Genomic DNA, 26,099 nt, shown 5'->3' with positions numbered 1-26,099 from the left:
ATTCTGATAAAGGAATTTTTACCCCTCTCAGAAAATGTTGGCTTAGCAGTGTAAGCTAATGGCATCTCTGTTATGTGATAGGAGCTTAAATTATTTGTACAAGTTGAGGGAGGGAGGAATGACTATTTGTGTTCATGTGTCCTTGTATTTTTTGTTATAATGAGCATATATTACTTTTATAATAATTTTGTTAAAATACACATAAGATTTACCATCATAGCCATTTTGAAGTATACAGTTCATTGATATTAAATACATTCACATTATTGTGCAGTCATCGTCCCCATGTTTTCGTAGTGTAAATCAAACTCTATACCTATTAAACAGCAACTCCCATTCTCCAGCCCCTGGCAACTCCCCCCGCCCCAATTCTACTTGGTCTTTATAATTTTGACTATTCTATAACAACTCATGTAAGTGGAAACATGCAGTATTTATCTTTTTGTGAATGGCTTAATTTAGCTCAATGTCCTCAAGGTTCATCCATGTTGTAGCATTTAACATTTAAGAGCATGAGATTTGTAAACATCAGACCAAAGATAAGTGGTCTGTGAGACCTATAGCTCATGGCGAGGTCCAGTGATAAAAGCGTCTGTACTTATCTGTAAGACCTATGACCAGAGGAGTGAGAGGTGCTGGAGCCTAGGACGAAAAGAACAGGAAGGGTTAAGTAAGGACTGCAGTTGTTGAAATGAGTCAAAGTAATTTCCTGAGCCTAAAATACCCTGTTCATGCTACTACCTTAAAACACAGTGGTACAAAGGACAGAAATCTCAAGTCCTCCCTTTATATCCACCAGAGGGAACTTTGTGGTCAAGAATCAGCTAGGGGTGGAATACAGGGTATAGATGGATGTGTTGTAGAGTTGTGCACATTAAATCTGTGTGTTGTTAACCAGTTATCACTCCATAAATCCAATTAAAATATGAATCACTTTTTAAGTAAATTTTAATTTTCACCTGAGGATATATATTGATTTTAGAGAAGGGAGAAATATCCATGTGAGAGACATCAATTGGTTGCCTCCCATATGTGCCCCAACCTGGGATCCAACACACAACCTAGATATGTGCCCTGACCGGGTTTGGTGTACGAGATGATGCTCCAACCAACTGAGCCATCGGGCCAGGTCTTAATCAGTTAACTTTGACTGTGCTAGGGCATCAGCGAAAAGACTTTCCCAGTCTGTATATTGTGTGCATGTTATTCAGTCTTTTGATCATTCATCCAGTAAACATTTGGAGACCCATTTGTGGGCTTGGGTCATGCTAGATACTAGAATACATAGTTGAAAGGCTGTAACATACCCTTCCTTCAAGGAACATTTCTGAACATTGGAAGGTGAATAGGACTTCATCAGCAGGTAAGGCAGGAAAAGCATTGAGAGGGGCACACAAGTTAAGGTAGTCTTTTGGGGCATAGCATGATTGGGTCAGGGATATATATACAAGTAATGTGACCTGGCTAGTGATTGGGAAGATTGGTACCCAAGGTGCAATCCTAGTGAATCCTAGCATTTAAGGGGTAAAAGGAGCCATGAAAAGAGATCAAGGAGATAGTAGTAAATGCTGAAGTATCAAGTAATATAAGGATGGAAAGGTGTCCACTGAATTGGCAGATAGGGTGTGACCTACACCAGGCAGTTTTTTGGGATGGTGAGAATAGGAAGAAGCAAAACAAAAACCCATTTAGCATCACGTTGAAGAAATCAGTATTCACCGAGCCCATGGAATAACTTACCTAGAAGAGCAAAAAGTCAAGGAAAGTTGTCTCCAATCAGAGCTATTTTAGGGAACAAGACATCCGCCTCCAGTAGTTAAGACATTTATCTCTGAAGAAAGGCTAACAGTTTCATTATGAAGAGCCAAGAAGCATTAAGGCCAAGCAGAGAAAAATCCAAGTGCAATCACACATGCAGATGATTGCCCCATTACCTTATGCGTCTCAATGTCCCAGTAGAATGGTAGACAATAACCCATCCTTACACCTTTTTAATAATCCTCTTGCTCCAAATGTCATGACAAAGTTAATATAACCTTGTAAAAATTTTTTCATGCTTTTCCAATTTTATTTTTAGAGACAGAGGAAGGGAGGAGAAACACTGAGAGAGGAACATCAGCAATCGGCTGCTCCCTACACACACCTCTACTGGGGATTGAGCCTGTAACCCAGGCATGTGCCCTGACTGGGAATCGAACCAGCAACCTTTTGGTTCCTGAGTCTATGCTCAACCACTGAGGAACACAAGCTGGGTATATACAAAATTTTGATGGTCCTGTTTCCCTCCAAAGTTCTAAACAAAGTTTTTTATGGTAAATACTAGAAATTGTAGGCCATTTCAAAAGTTTTCTACTTCAAGAAATCTTCCAGTTTAAACTTGCTGTTCTAAATAGAGACTGTTGCTTAAATTAAGAACAGAACCAGGAAGAATGTTTTCCCCTGCTCTATGCCTCCCCATTTCCAAATTCACAAAAATTGACTTGCAAATTGGAAGTTCCTGGGGACAAAGAGCAGGATCTGAATACAATCAGGCAGGGAAAAACCATCAGGCTTCTTCCGGTAAAAAAAAAAAAAAAAGCCGGGGTAGCATTTCTGGCCACTTCAGGATGTCAAGGTGTTTCCTGCAGCAATTACCCATGTCCTTTTCAGAAATCATTTGGTAATCACTGAGAAGTTCTTTTTATTTTTTACTTTAAGCATTACAAATGAGCAGAACCAGTAAGTATCACTAAAATGGCAAATAATCTATTCACATCATTATATTTATATCAATTGCCAAGACATTATCTATGCTTAAGAGCATGGACTTTTGAGTCAGATGGAACTGTGGCAATTCAAGTGTTGTTATTTCTAGCTAATAGTCTTTTTGCTAATTTATTGCTAAGTCTTCCTCAATGAAATGACAAGCTATTTTAGACTTCATTTTTCCTATTATAGCAACTTGTGTTAAGTTTCTGCTTCAGTAACCATAATCACTAAAGAAACAACAACCCATCAATTAAAGGGCATCTCTTAAATGTCCAAGGCCAATAGGATCTTTTTAAAAAATTTAATACACCATAAATGATGAAGGCAAAACCAAGAATGCTCTACCCAAGAATGCTCAGAATACAAAGGCAAGTAAGTATTCCAGGAGTCAGAAAGGTGTGTTTAAACTGTATGTTTAGCCTTGGAGGGTGTTGCTCAGTGATTAGAGTGTTGAACTGAGCAGTGAAGGGTCTTGGGTTCAATTCTTAGTCAAGGAGACTTACCTTGGTTGCAGGTTAGATCCTGGCCCCAGTAAGGGCACAACCAATTTCCACCCCACCTCCCTTCCACTCTCTCTAAAAATCAATAGGAAGAAAGAGTCTGGGTTGAGGATTAACAAAACAGATGCAAAGTTAACTCAATTTGTGTTCCAGAAATACATCCTGCCTGGGATTTTTACAATACCTACATGATGCCACCAGAGCCAACAAGCTATTGCAGCATTCAATATGTTGTCATAAAAAGACAAAAAAAGAGATACCAGAAATTGAAAGCTAAGTTCTTAAACAAATAAGCTGTATGCTTAAAGCATAAACATTTCACATGGTACTTTCATTTCACATGGAACATAATATAATTAACTTAGATCCTATTAGATTTTTCTTATCTTTATTTGCAAGTTAAGTGGATAAACTTCAATTATTAATAGCCAGAACCTGTGACTCAGAAGTAGCCTACACTTAAACTCTTCTATTTAATTATACACTCAAATTTTCAATTAGCTAAAAACAAAACTCTCCTCATGAGTGTAGCAAATGTTGCTTTCTGGCTTTCCACCCCACTATCCAATATAACCTTATTTTTGGTACCACAAATTAGAATTTACTGAAGACCAAAGCAAAAGAAAAGCTTAGAAGCACACAGTGCTCAATTAAAACAGTATCCTTTCCTGGATATGAATTTTTACTCACATTTGCAATATATTCTTCAGTAAGTTCTAAAATCTTCACTTAAAGTGAGGGTATGTGGAATTGAGATATTTATTTTCATTTTAGCACACCTAAGACAATAAAATGAACCTATTTAAAAAAAACTGTTTTAAAAGGTACTAGCTGATGGTCCTCTGGCCAGGTATTAATATAGGAACCACCACTATCAACTCCAACTGGTATTCCAAAGGGAGTAGTTTAAAAAAAGAAAAGAAACATACAACTAATACAATTGCTCTTACTCTTCACTTTTCTTTTTATTATTCAAAAGTCAAATGTTAATTTTTAAATCAACCATCCTCAATTTTTATTTAATGTACCGTCATTTTCCCACGATATGAAGTTTCAGAATCTCTTTGGAATACTAATGTCACTGTTCTAGGTTTAACAAAACTGTTGAAAGTTTAAATTCCACTCTATTTCCCTGAATTCTCAAGACAGTTGCTGATGTAAATTTTAATATAAAATATTTAGTCACAAAATAGTATTGCTTTTGTATGCACATAGTTGTAAGATTACTTTGTTTTTGTCAATAAAAACTATACCATCTTTCATAAAACTCTAAACAAATTAAGAACTGTGATGTAGAACAAAAATTACACATGGTAAAACAGGTACCAGCACAACGTTAGGTTATATTACATCAAAAAAAGTTTTAATGGTCCCAAATATATATACTCAACTAAGCATACACTCAGGGGAGCAAAAAATCAAAACCAAAATGAAACAAAAAAATTATGACACAAATGACCACATCTAGAATTCCACTCAATCTTTAATCAAGTAGGGACAAATCCCCACTTTTAAAAAAATCTGCAGTTCGAAGGGCAAAGGGAACAGATAAAAAAGAGGAAATTTTATATTCGCCCCTCCCCCATAGGTTTTCCAAACCTGTTGTAGCTTGACTAAAATGTTCAGAATGTATGGTTTTAAAGGCAGGTCTCTTTATACAAAGAAACTGCTGGCATTCTTAACTAGTGAAGAATTATGGCTGAAAAGCCTATTCTTCTGAGTCCCAAACATGGTCCGACAAAGCATATTCTGATTGTAGCAACTGACCAGTCAATCCAGAATTCCACTTACAAAACCCCTGCCCTGTTGGCTTTATGTTTCCATTTCCTTCCCTGAGAAAAGGGCAATGTGTGGTCCAAGCTGGAGAGCTCAAGGCTTGCGTCTTTCCCCTAATGTGTAATATCCCCTCCTTCTGCTCCATTGAATTGGCACTTGATGAGCAGAGGTCAAGTGTGCGAGGCTGATCTGTCAGTCATTCACAAGAGACCACTGCTTTGTTGTGAATTTTGTAGGGGATAGGGGTAGAAGAACCAGTTTTTTTCAACAGGTACTGATTGTAGGCAGTTGCCATTATTATGACTCAAACTTTGCTTTCTTTGACAATGGTAGCATGTCTTCCTTGTCTTCATCCTCATCATCATCCTCATCATCATCAGGATAATCTACCAGACCCACGAGGCCTCCCTGTTCAAAAACAAGGATTATTTAAAGAAAACATATTTTCAACATCTTTTACGTTTGGGTAAAGGACATAGAACCCCACCCCCATCTCAATATACAAACATGGTTATTTCTGGGTAGTGAGATTATATATAACTGAAAATTCATTATTTTTATATATTTCCTAAATTTTCTAGAGTAAAACATAAAATTTTTAGTAGTTTATAATCCTAGTAAATCACCCAGGAGATAAAAACAGTAATGACTAAATTTAAAATGTTATGGTTAACAATGCATTAAAAAATTTTAAGCAAAGTTTATATAGTATATCAAAATAATCTACAAAAGATTAAACAGACCACTAGAAATGATGTTCACAGACTATCAAACATTAGGAAAATGGTTCAGCTCTGTCCCCTCCCCATCATTTCATCTGGACTTCACAGAGACCTGCTCACCAGAAACCACTGTAGCTCACTTTATTTAGATGGAGGATGGGTGGTGAAATTCAAACAGTTCTTGCCTGGAGCCTATCCCTTCATCTCAGCAATTCTCACATTCACTTTTAGCCTTTAGGGATCTCTTGCTCACATCAGAGGGATGATCATGTGTTGATGGGCATTATATTTCTGATTTAGATCAATGAATCCCAAATGCCAGTCTGTTATGCTAATCCAGAGCAGCATAAAGCAGCCGAAAGAATTGATGTTCACTGTGAGAATCTGTCTTTCCTACATTTTTGGTATTAAAATTTTGATCCTTTTTTTAAAATGAAATGTTAATAATAGATGGTTTACCCCTTTTTATAAACCTTGCTTGACAAAATAAAGATAGAAGTGCCTAGATATTTAGATTTTATCTTTTCCCCACAAAGTCTTTATCTTGGTATTAATTGGGAAAGTTGATTAAAAAAAAAAAAGTAACTTAAGCCCAGCTGGCGTGGTTCAGTGGTTGAGCGTCGACCTATGAACCAGGAGGAGTTCAGGGTTCGATTCTCGGTCAGAGCACATGCCTGGGTTGCGGGCTCAATCCCCAGTGTGGGGTGTGCAGGAGGCAGCTGATCAATGACTCCCTCTAATTATTGTTTCTATCTCTCTCTCCCTCTCCATTCGTCTCTGAAATCAATAAAAGTATTTAAAATTTTACAATAAAAAAATAACTTAAAACTTCTAAATTCCTTTAAATGTTTTGACACATACAAATCTGAACCTGAGGTTCTAAAATGCAAATAACCAAAATTAGTATATATTCAGACTCCTGTATTGGTCACAAAAAACGTTCAGAAAATTCTCAACTTTAGGTAAGTTCAAGTGATGATAGGAGAATGATGCTCTAGTTCACAAATTTAAATCAGTTCACAAATTTAAATTTAAAAAGTAAGCAACTGTCACAAAAATTATTGTTGAGAAAGCTTAAATTAGATAGGCCTGGGAGTCAAAAGTGTACCTTGGTAGTAATAGCTGCCGTCTGAGACGTATTTTTAGGGACAGATCCAGGAGATCCTGGAGATCCTGGGGATCCAGGTGACCCTGGGGATCCAGGCAGGTTTGTTGCAGGTGACTGGCTGGTGAGGTTAGTCTTTGTCCCACTAGAGAGGGAAAGCTTGAAACTTGGGCTCTGCCGGCCGGAAAGATTTGTTTTCAGAAGTACCTCCTTTTCCTCACTTTCTTTTACTAAAAATAAGAATGTTGTCAATAGTTGTCAAACATACTCATCTTTAAAAATCCCCCAAATGAGGAGACACTAAAATAGTTTACTCCTCTGCTAGGGAGAAACACTGAAGATCAATCTCTGAACAAAACTTATTTAGCAAAATACTAAACACCATTACCACTGAATTTTTATTACTGAGAAGGAATGAAACCTTCAGTATCATATTCAGTGTTTCTACCCTTTCTGAAATATTTCCTCCTTACTTAAAATTAAGAAAATTTAGTTTATGCTTTCACAACAGCTATCAATTCACTCTTATAAGCAACATCTTTAAAATCTATGTTGCCATACATACAAATCAGATACTAATCATAGTGTCACAAAATAAGAATAAACTTAGGGTGAGAAAGACTTCATTTCTCCTTGTTCATCTTTTCAACATACATTTCTTCCTTTCCATGAATTTACTTATTGGATCCATAATATCATCATCATTTTTAGCTTTGTCAGATGGAGACACTACAGCTTCTCCATCTTCCATGTCATCTTCATCTGTGTTGAACCACATCTCCTCTTCATCTTCGAGTGTTCTGGCATCTCTTCGATATCTATGATTCCTCAAAATGGATCGCATACTATAAGTAAAGAGAAGATAGATTAAACAGACTCATAAAGACTTCACTAGATATTCTTCAAGTATTGTTCTGAATTAGATATAGTCTTAATAGATAAATGGGATAAAACAGATTTATACAATAAAGATTGATGAAAACAGATTTCACCCAACATGTAATTTAAAAACACACTGCCATATCTAGTATTAACTAGTGGAATCACACTTCCTATTATCAAAATTATACTATTACAGATCAGTTATTAAACATAACATTAGGAATTAAGTCATAATTTGTGGATTTTAAAATATAGCATGAGAATTCAGGTATTTAGGAAAATGTACAAGATTTCTTAAAATAATTTATAACTTTAAAGTAATTCAAAGCAAGTAAGATAATATTTTGATTTGTCTGGACACATGAAGGCTCAATGCTACATTAGTGGCATTCTTTTCTTTTTCTTTTTCTAGCTTGATATATGCTTAAGAGCCCCCAGATCAAATCCACCTACACCTTCAGGAAAACACTTACACTACCACCTCTGGTCACTAGCTGCTGTTTCCTCCTCCCCTGCCAAACCAAAGAGCAAAACACAAGCAAAATAAGAGCCACTGCCCTACAACTTGTCACTGAATGAAAAGGTTCAAATACGAGGTAACTTACCTGTCAAGTTTGGGATTATCTTGCCTTTCTCTTTGTTGTTCAAATCTCAATTTTAATCCTTTAAATGTCTGTACATAATCTACATCTTCCAGTGCTTTCCAGTAATTTTCAATGACATGAGCAGTCAATGATTTTATATCTTCCTATAAAAAAGAATAAAAAAATGAGATGAAATGCTATTTTAGGAAGACATGACTTCCTTGTCGTGAACTGACAAACCCACCCAAAATAGTTTAACTTCATAAAATTATTGTACTATTTTAGAGATCATCAAACAATGAAAATGGCCATACCATTGTGGGTACTTCAGTAGTCCCCAATTTTTGGTGTACCTCAAGCATCATCTGTGGGTCTTTCCAAAGTAAATGCCCAGGTACCATCCTAGATGATTCCTACTCAGTATATCTGGGGTAGGATCTGGGCATATTTCAAATCATACTAAAGTGCTGGAGGTAATGGTTGCACAACAATGTGAACATACTTAATGCCACTGAATTATATACTTAGAAATGGTTAAAATGGCAAATTTTATATTATATATATACTTTACCATAATTTTTTAAAAAGCATGCCACAGATAACTCTAACACACACCAATATTTGAGAAGCACTAACCTAATATATTATTAAAGAACGAAGAAGAGTTTGTTATGAAATTGCTCTTTAGAAATATATGGGAGAGCACTGGCCAGTGTGGCTCAGTTGGCTGAGCGTCGTCCCATGCACCAAAAAGTTGCCAGTTCAATTCCTGGTCAGGGCACATGCCCAGGTTGCGGCCTTGGTCCCCAGTAGGGGCCAAGCAGGAGGCAGCCAATCGATATTTCTCTCTCTCTCCCTTTCCATTCCTCTCTCGCTCTAAAATCAATAAAAACATATTAAAAAATAGACAAAAGTTTAGAAAAAAAATAAAAGATATATGTGGGAGAAAGTCAAGAAAGTTAAACAAAAACACATCCAAATAATAATCAACTGTAATGTTACTCTCTTAAAATGAGTACCGTGACAATATTAAAGCAGTTTTCAAACTAACCTACAAAAAGGAATCATAGCTGCGGAGAGAGATTATTTTGATTTTTATTAGTTTGAATTGAATCTCTCGCACGCTTTTGGTAACACACATTTTCTTTTAAAAAATTACCTTCAAATATAATAATCTCAAGCCAAAGTACCAATAATGCAGATTAAAGTTCCTCAATAATTAAAACCAAAACCTAACTAAAAAAGTACAGAACCTACCACTCTAATAAATTCAAACATCTCTATTATGGCAGAGTTCATCAGATTGTAGCGGGATCCATTGTTGAGAAATGCTTTGACTACTGGTTCAAACAAAAAACTTTTCATTATGTAGCGGTTGTAAAACTCATCTTTTAATCCAATAATCTTTCTCTTAAAACGAAGAGCACCTGAAATGAAGAGGCATTATTCAAATTATATACCACACTTCCATATTTTAGACTTACAAAACAAACCACTGTCTAACAAATATAATTCTTCGTGCAGTGATGTTACTGCTTCCAGAACCTAAAGATAAGGATTACAAAAGGGTTATCAGAAAAATGTATTCTAAGAGTAGTGTGTGTCATCATAGAACACAAGTCTTAGAGAGCCAGAAAAATTCTGTAAGTTACTAATGACTAAAATGTACTTTACAGCTGACATAGGAGCTAAGATAGGGCTAATGAATGAATTAACCTATCATACTACTTAAGATGAAAATCTAAATATATCTTTTTATATATACCGTCAAAACAACAGAAAAACCATTGTTTTATTAGGGCAATCCACTGGTATAATTTGACCATTATTTTTGGACACTTTATTATTTTGCATCAGAATACATGGTTGCATTGGTTTGTGGGCGTGCTTGTAGAAATGCTAAAAAACCACAAAAATCTGCATGACCCAAAATTTGCCTTCCTATATTTTAGAATTTAGAGGATGCTATTTTTAAAATGTGGTCCTCTATGCTTATTGCAGCGAGTATGCTTTTTAAATTTTTTTCATAGTTTTCCTTTTTTACAATTAATTAGGCTTTAACTTACAGATTAAAAGGTATATTTACATCTTGAGGTATGGGGAGTTAAGTCACCATTCGTCAAGATCCAAATATACGCAGACAGCTAGACTTCAACAAAGCCCTCTTTACCTAAATGGAATTATCAGTAAGTTAATGCCCCAGTTATTGTAAACAGTTCAAAAAAGCATACTCACTTCATGCAGTCACATCGTCTTCGGTTGGCAAGATTAAATATTGTGTTTGTATTTTGGTTTCTTTGGAGATCATGGAAGTGGCTCGTTAAATTGCCAATTTGTTATTAATCAAGTCCTTCATGAGCAGGTAGCCAGGCAACCATGCTGACACGGTTTCTGGGTGGGAAGGCAGAGGAGTAAAGCAGCTCAATTTTTCTTTCGTTGGCAGAAAAGAGGTGCACAAGTGAATGCCCAATCAGGTACAGTTGATTATAAACTGCCTTAACAATCCAACTTTAAGAGTGTTTCTTTCTAAAGAGACACTCTGGGCAGGGAATTTCAAAGTAGTTTATATTATAGCAATTGCATTTTATTTTTTAAACTAATGAATATTTTCAAATACATAAGCATGGTGAAATAAGACATTTTATACAATAAGAGGCATCTTTCTGTGTTTTAAGTCAAACCAGAACAAGGGTTTATTGTCCCAAAACAATGGTTTTAGAGTTTGGTTTTTCTTTTAATATTACTAGACAAATGAACTTAGTGAGGCAGTTCCATTTGTGAGAATAAAAATCAATACTTTAGAGCTCATGCTACTAAGGCCAAATTTTAAGCTTTTAGTAATTGAGGCAAGAGCTACTAAGAATTGGTACTCCAACTTTATAGGCCTTGTGGAGACTGACTTGTGTCCTACCATAACACACACTAGCTGAACCCTGTGGTCTGCATGCAGTTCCTAGGTCAGTGAAAAGCAGCTCCCTTCCTAGAATTCACTAAGACTAAGGGTCTGCAGATAGCACCCCTGTTCAGAAACTGCTGATACAGACAGAAGGTAGTTCTAATGGTCTTTTTGTTTTGCTCCTCATTTCCATTTGCCCTCATTTATTTTTATCAAAACCTGTATTGTTTCCACTCAAACCTTTCCCCCAAAAGAAACCTGCATCGAAAATATCCAACCACTATTTTTTGCTGTTAAATAAAAAATTGCTTTCAAAAATTTACCAGTGAGTTCTGAGAAGTCAAGTTGCTCAACGGGGTTTTAGGGAAAGCTTTTGGGATATGTCAAATTGACATAACCATAGGATTTTCAATATAAAGTGCACTCTGCTTCCACTCACACCTCTAGCCTTCATTATTAACAGGCCAGAAATCTTTTGTGGTTAGTTTCAATCATCTCTAAAACAAGTAATCCATCTTTACCTTATACAACATGAGATTTCATGTAATAAGTTTGAGACTTTATGCCTCCTGTGTAATTAACTGATAGCTGAATAAAAGCACCTCCAACAAAATTATCTCATTCCTCTTATAGATTTCCATATTTTCAACAAAAATACAGCAACATAAAAGTATGAGCTAGAAAGCTACAATGTAAGATCCAAGAATCCTGAAAAGGCAAAGAATTAAGACTGCTATTACTAGAGTGTGTGTGTGTGTGTGTGTGTGTGTGTACATATCTCTAACCTATATTTGAAAGTATTGCTAGTCTTAGCTGCAGACTTGATTAGTTGTCTTTAAATGTGATAGAAGTATACTAATTAAGCAGCAGTAGATATAAAAAATGGAAAGTTCCCCAAGTCCCCAAATTGTTTACACTTAACCATTCATTTATATTTTGTCCTTACAAGTATGCATCTAAATTTACTTACAAAACCCTTCCTTACAAAACTATACCTAGCATTTTAATGTACTCCTTTATCAGAAGACGAATACCTTAAATCATCTCAAATTTTATTTAGCTCTTTTAGAAATCCTTGATAAAAACTCCTGTATACTGCAAAGCCAGTCCTAAAGAGCTCATTCCTACTGACTGGCATCTTCTTTCAGAAGCTACTTATATTCTCAATACTGGGAAGATAGCCACACTGAGAATAATTTGAGGATTAGGTTCAATGATAACTTCATTTGGAAAATATTAATAATAAAACATAACCAAGATTTATCTGGCATGCTTACATTTCCTAAAAGATAAACTTTCATTAATTTGTAATGATTCTCTTCATAGTTCTCATTAAATTATGAGACATTTTCTTTGCAATACTGCAAGCCAAATGAGATGGAGAACTGAAGAGACCTTTCCTGCCACTCTCTTATGGGACTTGTGTTCTACCTACCCCAAAACACTCACACACCACACTTTGCCACATTTGCACATCTTAACAGCATGTTCAAACAAGAATGTCACTCTCCCCCCATGACTAATAGAAACTCAACTGAACTCTTCAAAATTTCCCTGATCTGCCTTATTCATGTAGAATAAACCATTTCCACTAAACACATCACAATATAGTGCTTATGATGATGTGTTTTGATTTTTATAGACCACCTCCTCCTAATAAACTGAGTACAGGTCATAATCATCTTCATTGTTCCAGGTATATATCATACTTCTTCAAATCGAAGATGCCACTGATTGCAAAATTCTTTATCTTTTCTACTACTAAGAAAACAAAATGGACAAACAGAGCTACAGATCATGCTATTAACTGTTAAGACTTACCTTAATTTGAGAAATGAGAAATGCATACAAATATATACCTTAGAACAGCGGTCGCCAACCGGTGGTCTGTGGACCACTGGTGGTCTGTGAGGTCCGAAAGGTTGGTGACCGCTGGTTTAAGGAAACCTTTGGAGCAGCGGTCACCAACCAATGGTCCGCAGACCACTGGTGGTCCGTGTGGTCCAAAAGATTGTCGACCGCTGCCTTAGAATCAATGAAATATGGTAGTATTTATTAAATTTATTGAAATAAACTGATTAACTTATTTATTCAGTTGTTCCTTTCCATCCCACCTGCTCACAAACTCCCTTTCCCACATTCAAACAAAACTTTCTATGGTGGACATAATTCAAAGAAGCATTCATTAAAACTCCCTCTCAACTTGGGTCTTGGGGCTCACTTTTGCTGTGATAGGTATACAAGGAAAATGCACATTAATTTAAAAGCCCTTCTTTCACATGTGCTAATAAGCTCATAAACATATGCAAAAGCAGGATAGAACCAAAATAATAAATTTATTTTTTGCTGCCCTTAGCAGTCTAGGTTAATGCCACCAATACTATTACTTCTGGCTGGAAAAAACGATCACTAAAGTAATATCAAAGGTTCTGGATAATTAGCAGAAAGTAGTTGTACTAAATATCTGAAAATTGAAAAATACACTCTGTCCAGATGTATTCTCAGTATAAACTACAATGTGTACACAGGCCTGAAAAACTGTCAAGTGTAACAACTGTTATCCTGATAGAAAGTTTAATGAATTTTTTAGAAGGAAACCTATTTCTAATAGATAAAAGATAAAATGTTGATAAAACAAATCATCACCAGAAGCATTCTTTTTATAATGTTTTTATAATTTAAGGAAGTTTTTAAAAATAAAGGAAAAAAATTTTAAATGATGTAAAAAAAAAAAAGAGCAAAAATGGGTATATGTGTATGACTATGATGCCTTTAAACAATAACAACAAAACAACAAAACTTACCTATAAATACCAAAAAGTGTAAGTTACTTACCAGCAGATGTCTATTAATGAGTCACTAAGGTACCCCTAAAATTGGTCTACCAACTTAACCAAAGAAGGCTGGCTGCTATATGATCAAGAATAGATTAACCTTTTTCCAATACAGAAAAAATGTTTTTTTTACTTCAAAAAAGTAGGGTCTTAAGAACACAGTGAAAATAATTTTAGAGAACTGTGTAACCATAAACAATCTTGTTAAAAGACTATCTGTTGCTCTAAAAGAGTTAACAAACCATTCCATAAAGGTGTACACAGTACATATTCTAGGCTTTGTGAGCCACGTATGGTCATATGGTCTCTCACCTTTTTTTAACAACCCTTTAAAAACATAAAAACCATTTTTCAGTTTGCCAGTTGCACAAAAATAGACCACAGGTCAGATTTCGCTACAATTGCCACCCTGCTCTAAAATATCTGAGGTAACACAATGTTATATGTCAAATACACTGCAATAAAGCTGGAGAAAAATTATTTGTGGAATTAAGAAATGGACCATCTGTATACATCTGTGCTAGGCATTCTGTAATTTAAGAGAGAATGTGCTTTGTGAACTCAGTTCTATCAGGTATCAGTTTTCTAAATTATGAAAATGTTTCTTCATGATTTTGAGACTAGTATAACAAGAAGAATGTGTAATTTTTAATTAGTAATGCAATGCTAAGTTTGAAGAATGGTAACTGAGGTAAAATGATCTCAGGCCATCTCAATGATGGACTATAACACTCTATGGAAATACATTTTACAGATACACTTTAACCCTTTGCTGGATAGTAACGAGAAAGAAGAAAGTCAGGACAATCAGCTGCTCAGAATGTGGCACAAATACATAATCAGTGTAATTTAGTATTAGCTCTCCTGACCTGAAATCAGTGAATATTTCTTCTTAGGCAATGAGACCTAAAAATACCAACAACATGATAATATACAGATAAGTAATTCTACCAGAAGCAACACTTACATAATGCCAAGAAAGCATGCTTCGAGGCCATAAGCACTAGCACTCTCCGGAGGATGTCCTTATTAATAATGTAGTTCTTTATGTGATAGGTATGGTGCTCCACACAAAATGTTAACAATTCCAATACAAGTGCCAACAACTGGGCAGTCTGAAAATCATCTAAAATAAACAAAATACAATTTATATTTAATGGCTAATTTTCTTTTTCTCCCCCAAATATAAGAACCTAAATTCCAATCAAGTAAAATTCCTTCCATTAACCCAAATATTTTAAAGTTAAGGAAAAAGAAACTAAAATTCATTGAATGCCTACCATGTGCTAAGAATGATGCTTTACAGTTTTTCTTACTTAATTTAAATAACTCTATGAGGAATTAGATTTACAAGACCCAAGTCTGAAAAGTCAGTAAAGCAGAGATGGTATACAAATCTACTAGATCTGCTTTATTCCAAGTGCAAGAATGCTCTACCACGTCTTAACACATCCTTCAGCATAGCATAGGAGGGAGGTCCTGCCAGACACATCTAGTCTTTGGTGGAATTTCTCTGCTTCTATGAATCAAGCGTGTTCTGTGCCTCCTTTATTATACATAATGAATCCATACTGAACTACAATGATTGGCTTACGTTCCTCACCAGGCAGTAAGCCTCTGAAAGTATTTTACTAATTTTTTTCAATTCCCCAATTAAGCCCCTAAAGATTACAGCACATGCCTTTAAATGCTTGATGAATTAAACACGTGGGTCTGGAAAAAAAGCCTCAAACTTTACCTAATAGGAATACAGTAGGTAGGAGAAATAAGTGTATCTTGTTTCCAAGACTTGATTCCAAAGTCATTAAAAAAAAAGTAAATTTAACATTTATTCTCTAAGTGGTGCTGTAAGTTAAAATATTCTATACTGATAATTCATATGACAAAATAACACAATTATTCTGAAAGCTTCAATAAGGAATTTCCCAATGATGAACCTACAACTTCTTTCTAAATTTAACAGACAAGCTAAAAGCTAAAGGAATAAAATGCAGAAGTAATAATAATCATGTTTTGACTAGAGGCCCAGTGCATGAAATTCGTGAGCCCTTGGGGGATGTCCGACTGATGGCTTAGGCCCCCTGGGGGAGCCGTCAGTTGGACATCCTTAGTGCTGCCGCGGAGGTGGGAGAAGCTCCTGCCACTGCTGCTGCGCTCACCAGCCTTGAGCCTGGCTTCTAGCAGAGCAGTGCTCCGCCTGTGGGAGCGCACTGACCACCAGGGGACAGCTCCTGCGTTGAGCATCTGCCCCCTGGTGGTCATTGCGCATCATAGCGACCAGTTGTTCCGCTGTCTGGTCGATTTGCATATTAGCCTTTTATTATATAGGATTCATCCTCAATGCAAATATAAATAGCTTAATATTGAGTGCAAGCTTCGCTCTACTACACATCTGGAGTATAAATAACTTAAAATGAATTTTCTCATAGCTACCTCTATTTATTTCATGTATATAAATGCAAACTAAAAACAAACACTGCTTTCAGAAAAAATTGTTTTAAAATTCTGAAGGCGCCCTGGCCAGATAGCTAGAGTTGGTTAGAGCATCATCACAATACATCAAGGTTGCGGATTCGATCGGGGACAAAAATCAACCAATAAGGGCATAAATAAATGGAACAATAAATCTCTCCCACACCCCTCTCCCCCATTAAAATAAAATTAAAAAATCCGAAAGCAATTCTCTTATTTTCTTTGACCTGTTATCTATGATTATAATACTTGAAAGAAATTTTACTTTGAACACCTCTTTTGAAAATACATTAGATCTCTATGTTAACACCATGAGTTTTAGAATTCAAGAACAAAGAACTACCAATCTGCATTATCTTACCTTTGCTAGGTTTGTCTTCTGTTGTATTTGCCAGTAAAGGAGCAGTGAGGACATGCATACAGTGTTTGTAGAAGAAACCCAGAAATTCAGTCTTTTCTGTTTTCTAAGGAACCAAAAACACTTCCATGAACTTTAACTGCATTGGTTACTATCAGCAATAAACAATATACTAGCGTGATAAACAGAAAAACAGTCGTGGCTTACATTGGAAGTAGCTAACATGTTCTCTGGGTCAACTAAAGTTCGAAGCAGGCCCATAAGTTGGACTGCTCCTCCAAGTTCAGGGTCTGTATCACAAATCATATGTTCTATAATGAGGTTGATGAGCAAAATATCCTGGTGAGAAAAATACAATAAGGATCATTTATTATGGGGGAATGGAAAAAGCAAATACTATGACATACTACATTATAGCTAGCTCTAGCAATCTTGTTAACCTCAAACGAAATGCTTGACTAACTTAATAGGTATATGGCAGTGTTTCCCTAAAATGTGGCACAGGCACATTACACTAAATACTACCAAAATTAAAGTTTCTTTCTTTTTATAGTATCTGTAAATCCCTCTGATTAAAGCAAAAACAAAGTTTCAATTTGGTGCTAATAATCTTTACACATCTTGATAACAAAATATCCTTCCTGAAGAAGGCAAATGGGCCTTAGGTTCATAGCTTTAACAGTAAGAATATTTAGCTAAAATTTATAACATTGTTCTACTTTCAATGCATTTTTATGGGATTCCTTCTATTCATGGCAAGTGATATCTATATCTATACTCCATTTATGGAAACGATATAAAGTTTCCATTTTAAGAAAAAAGTTAGTTGGTACCTGAATGTCTGAAATTGGGGAAACAAGATTATAATATTTAGAGGAAAACACAGGAGAATAAATGTATTCTATAGATTCCAAATGTCACTATGACTGGTGTTCCTGGCACAAGGAGTAAATAAAAATTGATTCAATGAGAAAATCCCTGCTCTTGCCTATATATGTAATGGTAGGATAGACAAAAAAGAAAATGCAGACAGTATATGGAAATGATGATTAAGACTAGGAATCAAGAGACCTAATGCATGTGAGTAAACTACATTAATGTATCTTCAACTAGTGGGTTACAGGACCAATAAGAATAGCCTTTATTTTAATATAGATATTTTGGCTTTCAAGATAGGTCTATTTTATAAAAGAAAATGGTAATATTCAACAGTTCAAACTTGTACTTTTCTGTACCTACCCTGACATTACAATTAAAAAACAACCCTAAGTAGAGAGGTTATTAGACAGTCCACTTCTCTTTGACATCACAACACATTAATTAGGATCTTTTTAAAAGTAAAAGTTTATTTTCTCATTTTGTAAAACTATGATAAAAGATCCACATAATTCCAACCTCACTCCTTAAGAAGTTGAAGGAAGAACATCTTAGTTTATTATTAAGTAAAAAATTACTTTCAAGATTTTATGGGGGAAGAAGGGTGGAGGTGGGGGGAATCAGAATCATTGCTTTATCTGAAAACAGAACAGAGCACACACATTTAGGGCTGTCACATATGCCACACACCATTTACTCTGGGAGTGCCCTTCCCATTATCAGGATATATTCTCTCACTTACTTAAAATATGTATGTGTATGAACAAGACAACAGCTTGTTCCCTATGGTTAGGTAAGGCACCCTAAACACTTTCCAAGGGACTGTGCTTCATTTCTTCATTCTTGATGATTTTGAGACTCAATCCCTAGCAAAGTCAATGTTTTCCTAGGAAAGTTATTAATTCCACATACAGAATAACAATTTATTGATTAAATGATTTAAACATTACAGAAAGTTAACTTCAGAATTAATAATCTAAAAAATTTAAAAAGAAATTTAAGTTGAGCATTAACAAATAACTGCTGTAAGACACACTTTAAAACTGTGACAGTAGCCAATTTAGGGGAAGAATAAGCCATTTGATATTATGGCTACACTTTTCCCAAACATTAACTATTTAAATCTTAAATAAATACAGTTACTGTTAGTGCAAATAATATTTACCTTGTTGGTTATTTTTTGCTCTGTTAACTTCTTACTTACATCATCATTCTGTTGTGCCTCCTGCATGACAAACTCTCGTACCATGGATGGATTATATTCAACCAAGTATGAGAATATATCAGTAGCAGCACTTCGCACCTGTGTATCATCCATGCCCTGCAGATAAAAAGAACTTATGTCTCCTATATTATAAAAATATGGAACTTATGGCTACATAAATTCAACCTAACAAATTATAAGAAAACACTGCAGTAAAAAAAAAAGAGGTAAAGGAAATTCTGCTGCATGTAAAAACCCTTTTCCATGGATAAAGTTATACTTTCTTTTATTCCTGTTTACTTTCCTACTTAACATGTCATCTAATAGGCTCCAAAGTTAATACGTTATTATTAAAAACTAGAGGCCCGATGCACGAAAATTCATGCAAGATAAGGCCTTCCTTCCCCCGGCTGCTGGCACCGGCTTCCCTCCAGCACCCAGGACCCAAGCTTCCCTCCTCTGGCGGCCGGCAGGCACCCGGGACCCAGGCGCCGGCTTCCCTCGGGCCACCTGTGGGCACCCAGGACTCGGGCAGGCTTCCCTCAGGCCACCCACAGGCACCCGGGACCCGGGACCCGGGCTGGCTTCCCTCCTGCCCTGGCTTTGTCAGGAAGGACATTCGAATGACGTCCAGAAGACATCCAATCTAATTAGCATATTACCCTTTTATTATTAAAGATACTAGAGGCCCAGTGCACACATTTGGGCACTGGGGAGGAGAAGGGAGGGAAGGGGGGGGGGTTCCTGAGCCTGGGATCCCTCAGGGGAACATCCACCGTGGGGTCCTTACGGTGTCCTTAGAGCTGCGCCAGAGGTGGGAGAGGATCCCGTCACTGCCACTGCACTTGCCAGCCATGAGCCCAGCTTCTGGCTGAGCACGCGCCCCCTGTGGGAGCGCACTGACCACCAGGGGGCAGCTCCTGCATTGAGTGTCTGCCCCCTGGTGGTCAGTGCACGTCACAAAGGTTGTTCCGCCATTCTGTCGACTTGCATATTAGGGTTATATTATATAGGATGGAAAGTTTCTGAGGATTCTTTCAGTACTATGTAAGAACTCTAATACCAGAATTTTATAGCTTTTTAACTAGAGGCCCGTGGTCCCTAGGCCTGGTCGGCGATCAAAGTGTGAGCATCTGGCGTGGAAGGAAGGTCCCAGCTGACCTCTGGGCCCTGGCAGCACCTGGGACCCCATGCGCCTTCCTCCCCGCCTGAGTCACAGCGCCTGAGTCCCCACGCAGAGATGCGGTGAGCACGGCCAGATGCCGCGGGCCAGGGTGCAGTGTGGGCCTCTGGGCCGCCCAGCAGCGCCGCATGGAAGCCGTCTGGCCTTGAAGACCGGCTCCTGCGCAAACCCATGGGGAGCCCGACCAGCCCCTGTGGTCCCGGTGGCTACAGCTCGGCTCACCCAGAAGAGGCCGCATGGGTGCGGGGGCTCCTCGTGGGCACCTAGCACCTGAATGCCTGCTGCCAGAGCTGAGTTGCCAACGCCCACCATGTTCCATGCTGTCCCCTGGTGATTAGCGCACATCATAGTGAGCAGTCAAACCACCACCCGAGGGGACAATTTGCATGTTAGGCTTTTATTATATAGGACTAGAGGCCCAGTGCATGATTGAATCATGCACATGTAGGGTCCCCTACACGCTTTCACTTTCGATCGCGGGGGAGCTGGGTGTCTGTCTGCTGGTGCACCAGGCCTTTCAGAAGCCTCCGGCTCGGTGGAGGCTTCCGAAAGGCCTGGTGCACCAGCAGACAGGCACCCAGCTCCCACGCTTTCAATCCTGGTGGAGCTGGGTGCCTGTCCACTGGTGCCGGAGCAGACAGGCACCCAGCTCCCCCGCTTTTGATGGTCCGCAGTGGGACGTGAGCTCGCTGCCCCAGAGGCCCTTTCTGTGCCGCAGCACAGCCATGGCGCAGACGCTGGCCCAATCGATCGGCTACCCCGGCCACCCGGAGTCCCGCCCCCTGCTGGCCCAATAGTGGGTGTAGCGGAGTGATGGTAATTTACATATTACCATTTTATTAGGTAGAATACTGTGTAATACACAGCTAATATTAAATATTAGCTATAATCAAATACTTGCATGTTACATATATATTATCTCTGTGGATTAAACACATAATAGTAATTAAATATAAGGAGAAACAGACTTACAAGGATGACTTCTAAAGCTGGTAATATGCCCATGTTTGACAAAGTCTTGAAAAAAGCATCTCTGTTTTGAGGTTGTAGCGTTTGGGAAAACGCACAAAATTCTTTTAAAAAGTTAACCTGTAATTAGGAAAAAAGATCAGTGAATAAAAAAGATCAGTTGTTTTAGTTTCATGTTCTCCATAATATCAAAGTTCTTACCAATTCCTGTCTTTTTTCCTCATCTGTTGCTTCATCTGTTAGTTGTGCAAATAAATCTGTCAGAAATTTTTCATCTTCCTGTGAAATCAAAGGATAAATTATTCTACTTAATGGTAAGAGTGTAATAAAAAAAATTCAAGATGCTATAATAAAAGATACAAGTTGTAATAACTGCAAAAAGGAAAGAAGGTATTGGTGATGCTATATTTTAAGAGAGAAAGAAAAACCAAACTATTAAAGGATAAATTGGAGATTTATACAGAAAGACTGTTCTTTATATTTTGGCAGCACTCTATTTCCTGTCTATTTATAAAGGGCCACATTTTATTTATTTATTTATTTATTTATTTATTTATTTATTTATTTATTTATATAAAATATTTTGATTTTTTTTAAAGAGAGGAAGGGAGAGGGATAGAGAGTTAGAAACATCCATCAGCTGCCTCCTGCACACCCCAGACTGGGGATGTGCCCGCAACCAAGGTACATGCCCTTGACCAGAATTGAACCTGGGACCCTTCAGTCCACAGGCCGACACTCTATCCACTGAGCCAAACTGGTTAGGGCTTAAGGGCCACATTTTAAATATTTTAGACTTTTCAGGCCACATGGTCTCTGCCACAACTACTCAACTCTGTTGTGATAGTAGGAAGCAGCCATACACAGTATGTAAATGAGTGTGCTGTGTTCAAATAAAACTTTATTTACAAAAGCAGGTATGGGTAATATTTATACACCCTGGTTTTAAGGTTTCATAATTTTAACTTTAGAAATTAAGGTTCTACAACCTCTCAAAGATTAAAATGAAAATAAAGCTTCCTTGATGTTTAAAGACACAGAAATGACTCAATTTTTTAAAAGGCTAAATTAAGAGCTTTTAAAGAAACATCTATTATTTGAAGATATACACAATTTAATATGCCATATACACAATTTAATATGCATTAAATTTTGAAAAGGATTCAAAATACATTCTCATAGGGTAAGAACTTAGAAAGAACCTCAGGTATTATCTTGCCTCCTTATTTTATAATTGAGATTGAGAAATTTACCCAAAGCCTAATCACAGTAGGTAGTAGAGCCTTCTTGATTGCCTGTTTAATTTTTTTCCATCACTATTTTAAAGATTTTTGTTTTATTTTAATTCCATACTACCTTAAGCTACAAGTAAATTCAACATTATTTCAGCCAGACATGCCTAAGTCTAAACACACACACACACACACACACACACACACACACACACACACACACACACACACTAGAGGCCTGGTGCATGAAAATTCGTGCACTCAGGGGGAGGGGGGTGGAGTTGGGGGTCCCCTCAGCCCGGCCTGCACCCTCTCACAATCTGGGACCCCTTGAGTAGGGTCCCTAGGCCTGGCCTGAGATCAGGGCTTTTCTCCCCGGGCTGCAGGCAGCTGGCCCCACCCCTGTTGCTGTCACTGCTCCCCGGCCCCCCTCCCCCGCCCCCCACCACCGGTGGCCTCCCTCTGCAGGTGACAGGCTGGGGTGCAATGGCTTAGCTGGCCTGGGCCTCCGCTTTCTTTGCTAGAGGGCAGGGCCAGCCCTGCAAGGGGGCCGTCTGCCTACCCGATCGCCCCTTGTTGGAGGCTGCCCATTGCCTTCACTAGCAGAAAGAGGTGGACAAGCAGAGCCATGCACCCACTGTTTAGTCCAGACAAAGGGAGCTGAAGCAACTTCCACCTTTTAGTCTTTAAGTAAATATTTGCTGATGGGCTATCATCGAGCTGTTATTGGAAATTGCCTGCCTAAGGGCTATGGGTGGATCCCAAACCTGAATAAAAGGGATCGAAAGGCCAGTGCAAAGTAGAGTCCTTCCTCTTGAGCTGGGCTCCCGCCTGGCCCCCAATATTTCCAAATTAATATTTTCTTGTCTAGTCTCTTTCATTTGTGCGGCCTCCTACAGAACCCAAACCCTGAACCTGAACCCTGAACCATGCGGGACGTGGGGGATCACATTCGCAACCCCTAACCGCTGGTCTGCCTACCTGATCACCCCTAACCACTCTGCCTGCCTGCCTGATTGCCCCTTACCACTTACTTGGGGGTGGGGCTAGCACTGACTTCCAGTTGGTCAGCCTCCAGTCGTTACTGATCGTTATGACACAGGGTTTTTATATATTAGGATTAGAAGCCCGATGCACAAAGATTCGTGCTAGAATAGGCTTTCCTTTCCCTGGCTACTGGCACCGCCTTTCCACTCCAATCCAGCCCCTTTCCACTCAGGCCCCACCTTCCCACGCTGCCCAGAGGCCCTGAGAGACCGGGGGTGGGGCAGAAGCATCCCCCCCCCCCCCCCCACCCCCCGTCACTCAGCGCCTGTGTATGAAATTAACTGTCATCATTGTTGGGTTGATTTGCATATCACTTCTGATTGGCTGGTGGCGTAGTGGAGGTACGATCAATTTACATGTTTGTCTATTATTAGGTAAGATACCTACATATATATGTATGTGTATGTATACACATAATATCCCACTAGATTATAACCTCCATATTCCCTGTTCTAAGTGCTCAAGAAACATTTTATGATACTGAAGTAGTTTGGTTACTCCCACCTTTACTTTTACTACAAAGTACAAATAGGCCATACCTAAAATGGCATCCAATTTCAAGATGTATCCCAGATATAATGTATTCCACCAAAAGGCAATCAAATAATTAAAAAAGATTCTCTGAACTGCTGCATTTGCGGTATAGAAGTAAAAAGAATAAGAACGTTTAATAGTGTTAAGTAGAACAGTCAATGGTAAGAGATATGATTATGTATTTATTTAAGGTGGGTAAAAACCTGCTTTAAATTATACCTCTATCACTCCTTGTCAAAAATTTGTAAAATTCTCCCTTCTTCAAAGAAGCATTAACAACCTGCAATTATTCATACTTAATAAGTAAAACTGGCATTTTATAGGTATAAAGACCAAGAAAACACAGAAGTGACAAATCACTGCATAGCAAGATGAGAACCACGTGGAGCTAAAGAAGAAGACCCATAGCACTCAGTACTATCCAAGGAAACCAGGAATCAAAACTGGACCAGAACACAGGCTCTATAGGTAGCTAGCAAAAACTAGTTTCATATCAAAGAACACATGGAAATTGGTACCAAAACCCTTCTTCCTCCTCCATTGTCAATTATAATACACTGTATAGAAGATTACTAGTATACTTACTGGACTGTATTGCCTATATTATTTGTGTCCATCTTAAATGAACGGAAAACATGTCAAATTAGTCAACATGAACTGGAATTATTACTAGTTCCAGGAAAGTAGTTTTGGTAAAATTGACTTCTATTTGAAGTCACTTTTTTTAAAGGGTGACAAAGGCCAAAGACACTGAAAATACAGCAATTGTCTAAAAAGATACACTTGTGAAAATTAAATTTGCTGCCTTATTTATAACATATGCTACCAAGTAGCTTCTACTGATATTTATTTGCCTCTTTTATATAACAAATTCAGGTTTCAAATAATTATTTTGTTTGTAGATCTCAGGTAAGATATACCTTTCAAGTCATATCACCTATCTGTTATTCTTATAATATCATGTGCATCAAAAAAACAAAAAACGGGAAGTATGCAACTCACAAACCTTTCCACTACGCAGTTAGAATAGACTAATTCACATGCTATGGGATACGATATTAAAAGATTTTTTTGTTTCAGGAGTGTTACAAATGCAGACTACTGGCCAGCTCACAGAGATTTTGAATGGTATTTTGTGCAGAATCCAGAAAATTGCAGCCTAAGCCATTCCGATATAAGCACCCTAAAACACCAGACTTGAGACTGGGCATACTGTAGAAAGAAAACTTAAAGGGAACACGAAATTATTTCTGCTGAAGACAAAAGTTTAAATGGTATTGATCCAATGTGTATTGTTTTAAGTAGGAAAAAAAATGATTAAACTCACCTGCAACATACCAACAATTTCTACCTTATTGAAAAAGATGAAGGAGTGAAGTGTTGATAACATATTTTCTTCAAAGACTGAAGGGGTAGGTAGAACCATATCTTGTATATACTGGACTCTGTATGTCTGATGAATTTTTTGTTTCAGCTCAGGATCTGATATGGGAATCACTTCTTTAAACTTGGCTGTTTTTGTTAGAAACTCCCTGTGTTTTCGTGGTTGTGATAAAGCAGGATCATATTCTAAGCATCCAATAACATCCATTATACATTCCTCAGAGAACATAACTTCGAAAAGAGCAGTTCGATTCAAGAGGAAGATGCCTTTGATAATTTCATACAAGTGGTGCAGTCCTTCAATATTTTCCAAATCCTCACATACATGAAAAAGCTCCAAGAGCTTTTTAATATAACCCTCATTTTCCAGTGCTAGTGCAAGTTTTTCACGACGCAGGGGGGAAGGTAAAGATGATGCCACAAGTTCTGCAATTTCCTCAAGACGACTTAATTCACAAGATGGCAATTCTAAACCTGGCGATGACATATCATCGAAACGCTCCTCTTCAGATTCATCTACAAGGTCCTGAGTGATGTCCACTGAAGGGTCCTTTCCTTGAACCTATTAAATCAGATTTATGATAGCTGACAATATAATCAAGCAAAGTGAAATGATATTCTTACATAAATACAAGAGATATTCTAAGAAAACTATAATGAGCCCAGCCAGTGTGGCCCACTGGCTGAGCATCGATCCATGAATCAGGAGGTCACTGGTTCGAGTCCCAGTCAGGACACGTGCCCGGGTTGTAAGTTTGATTTGGGGGGGGGAGGGGGGGAGGAGGAAGAGCTGT

General features: G+C 37.7%; 1 protein-coding gene across 5 annotated transcripts in view; it reads right to left on the bottom strand.

Annotated features, from left to right (window-relative positions):
* Positions 1-26,099, bottom strand: part of PPP4R3A (protein phosphatase 4 regulatory subunit 3A) — a 42,492-nt gene that overhangs the window by 809 nt on the left and 15,584 nt on the right. Inside the window, exons 4-15 of one of the 5 annotated variants that reach the window (XM_008148423.3) lie at positions 25,250-25,867; positions 21,311-21,388; positions 21,113-21,229; positions 18,919-19,074; positions 17,085-17,216; positions 16,881-16,983; positions 15,015-15,173; positions 9,575-9,744; positions 8,339-8,481; positions 7,506-7,696; positions 6,855-7,081; positions 4,714-5,432 (exon numbers count right to left, since the gene is read on the bottom strand). In XM_008148423.3, coding sequence (XP_008146645.1) covers positions 5,322-5,432; positions 6,855-7,081; positions 7,506-7,696; positions 8,339-8,481; positions 9,575-9,744; positions 15,015-15,173; positions 16,881-16,983; positions 17,085-17,216; positions 18,919-19,074; positions 21,113-21,229; positions 21,311-21,388; positions 25,250-25,867 — 2,205 coding nt within the window. In that variant the 3' untranslated portion in view covers positions 4,714-5,321. Of the gene's footprint in view, positions 1-4,713; positions 5,433-6,854; positions 7,082-7,505; positions 7,697-8,338; positions 8,482-9,574; positions 9,745-15,014; positions 15,174-16,880; positions 16,984-17,084; positions 17,217-18,918; positions 19,075-21,112; positions 21,230-21,310; positions 21,389-25,249; positions 25,868-26,099 lie in introns of those variants that run through there. The other 4 variants (XM_008148424.3, XM_028155918.2, XM_028155920.2 and 1 more) reach the window with 4 other exon arrangements.

Source organism: Eptesicus fuscus, chromosome 5 (genome assembly GCF_027574615.1).
Source record: "Eptesicus fuscus isolate TK198812 chromosome 5, DD_ASM_mEF_20220401, whole genome shotgun sequence".
Taxonomy (NCBI): domain Eukaryota; kingdom Metazoa; phylum Chordata; class Mammalia; order Chiroptera; family Vespertilionidae; genus Eptesicus; species Eptesicus fuscus.
Note: the sequence above shows the minus strand (reverse complement) of the source record. Positions and strands in the feature narration are given on the sequence as shown.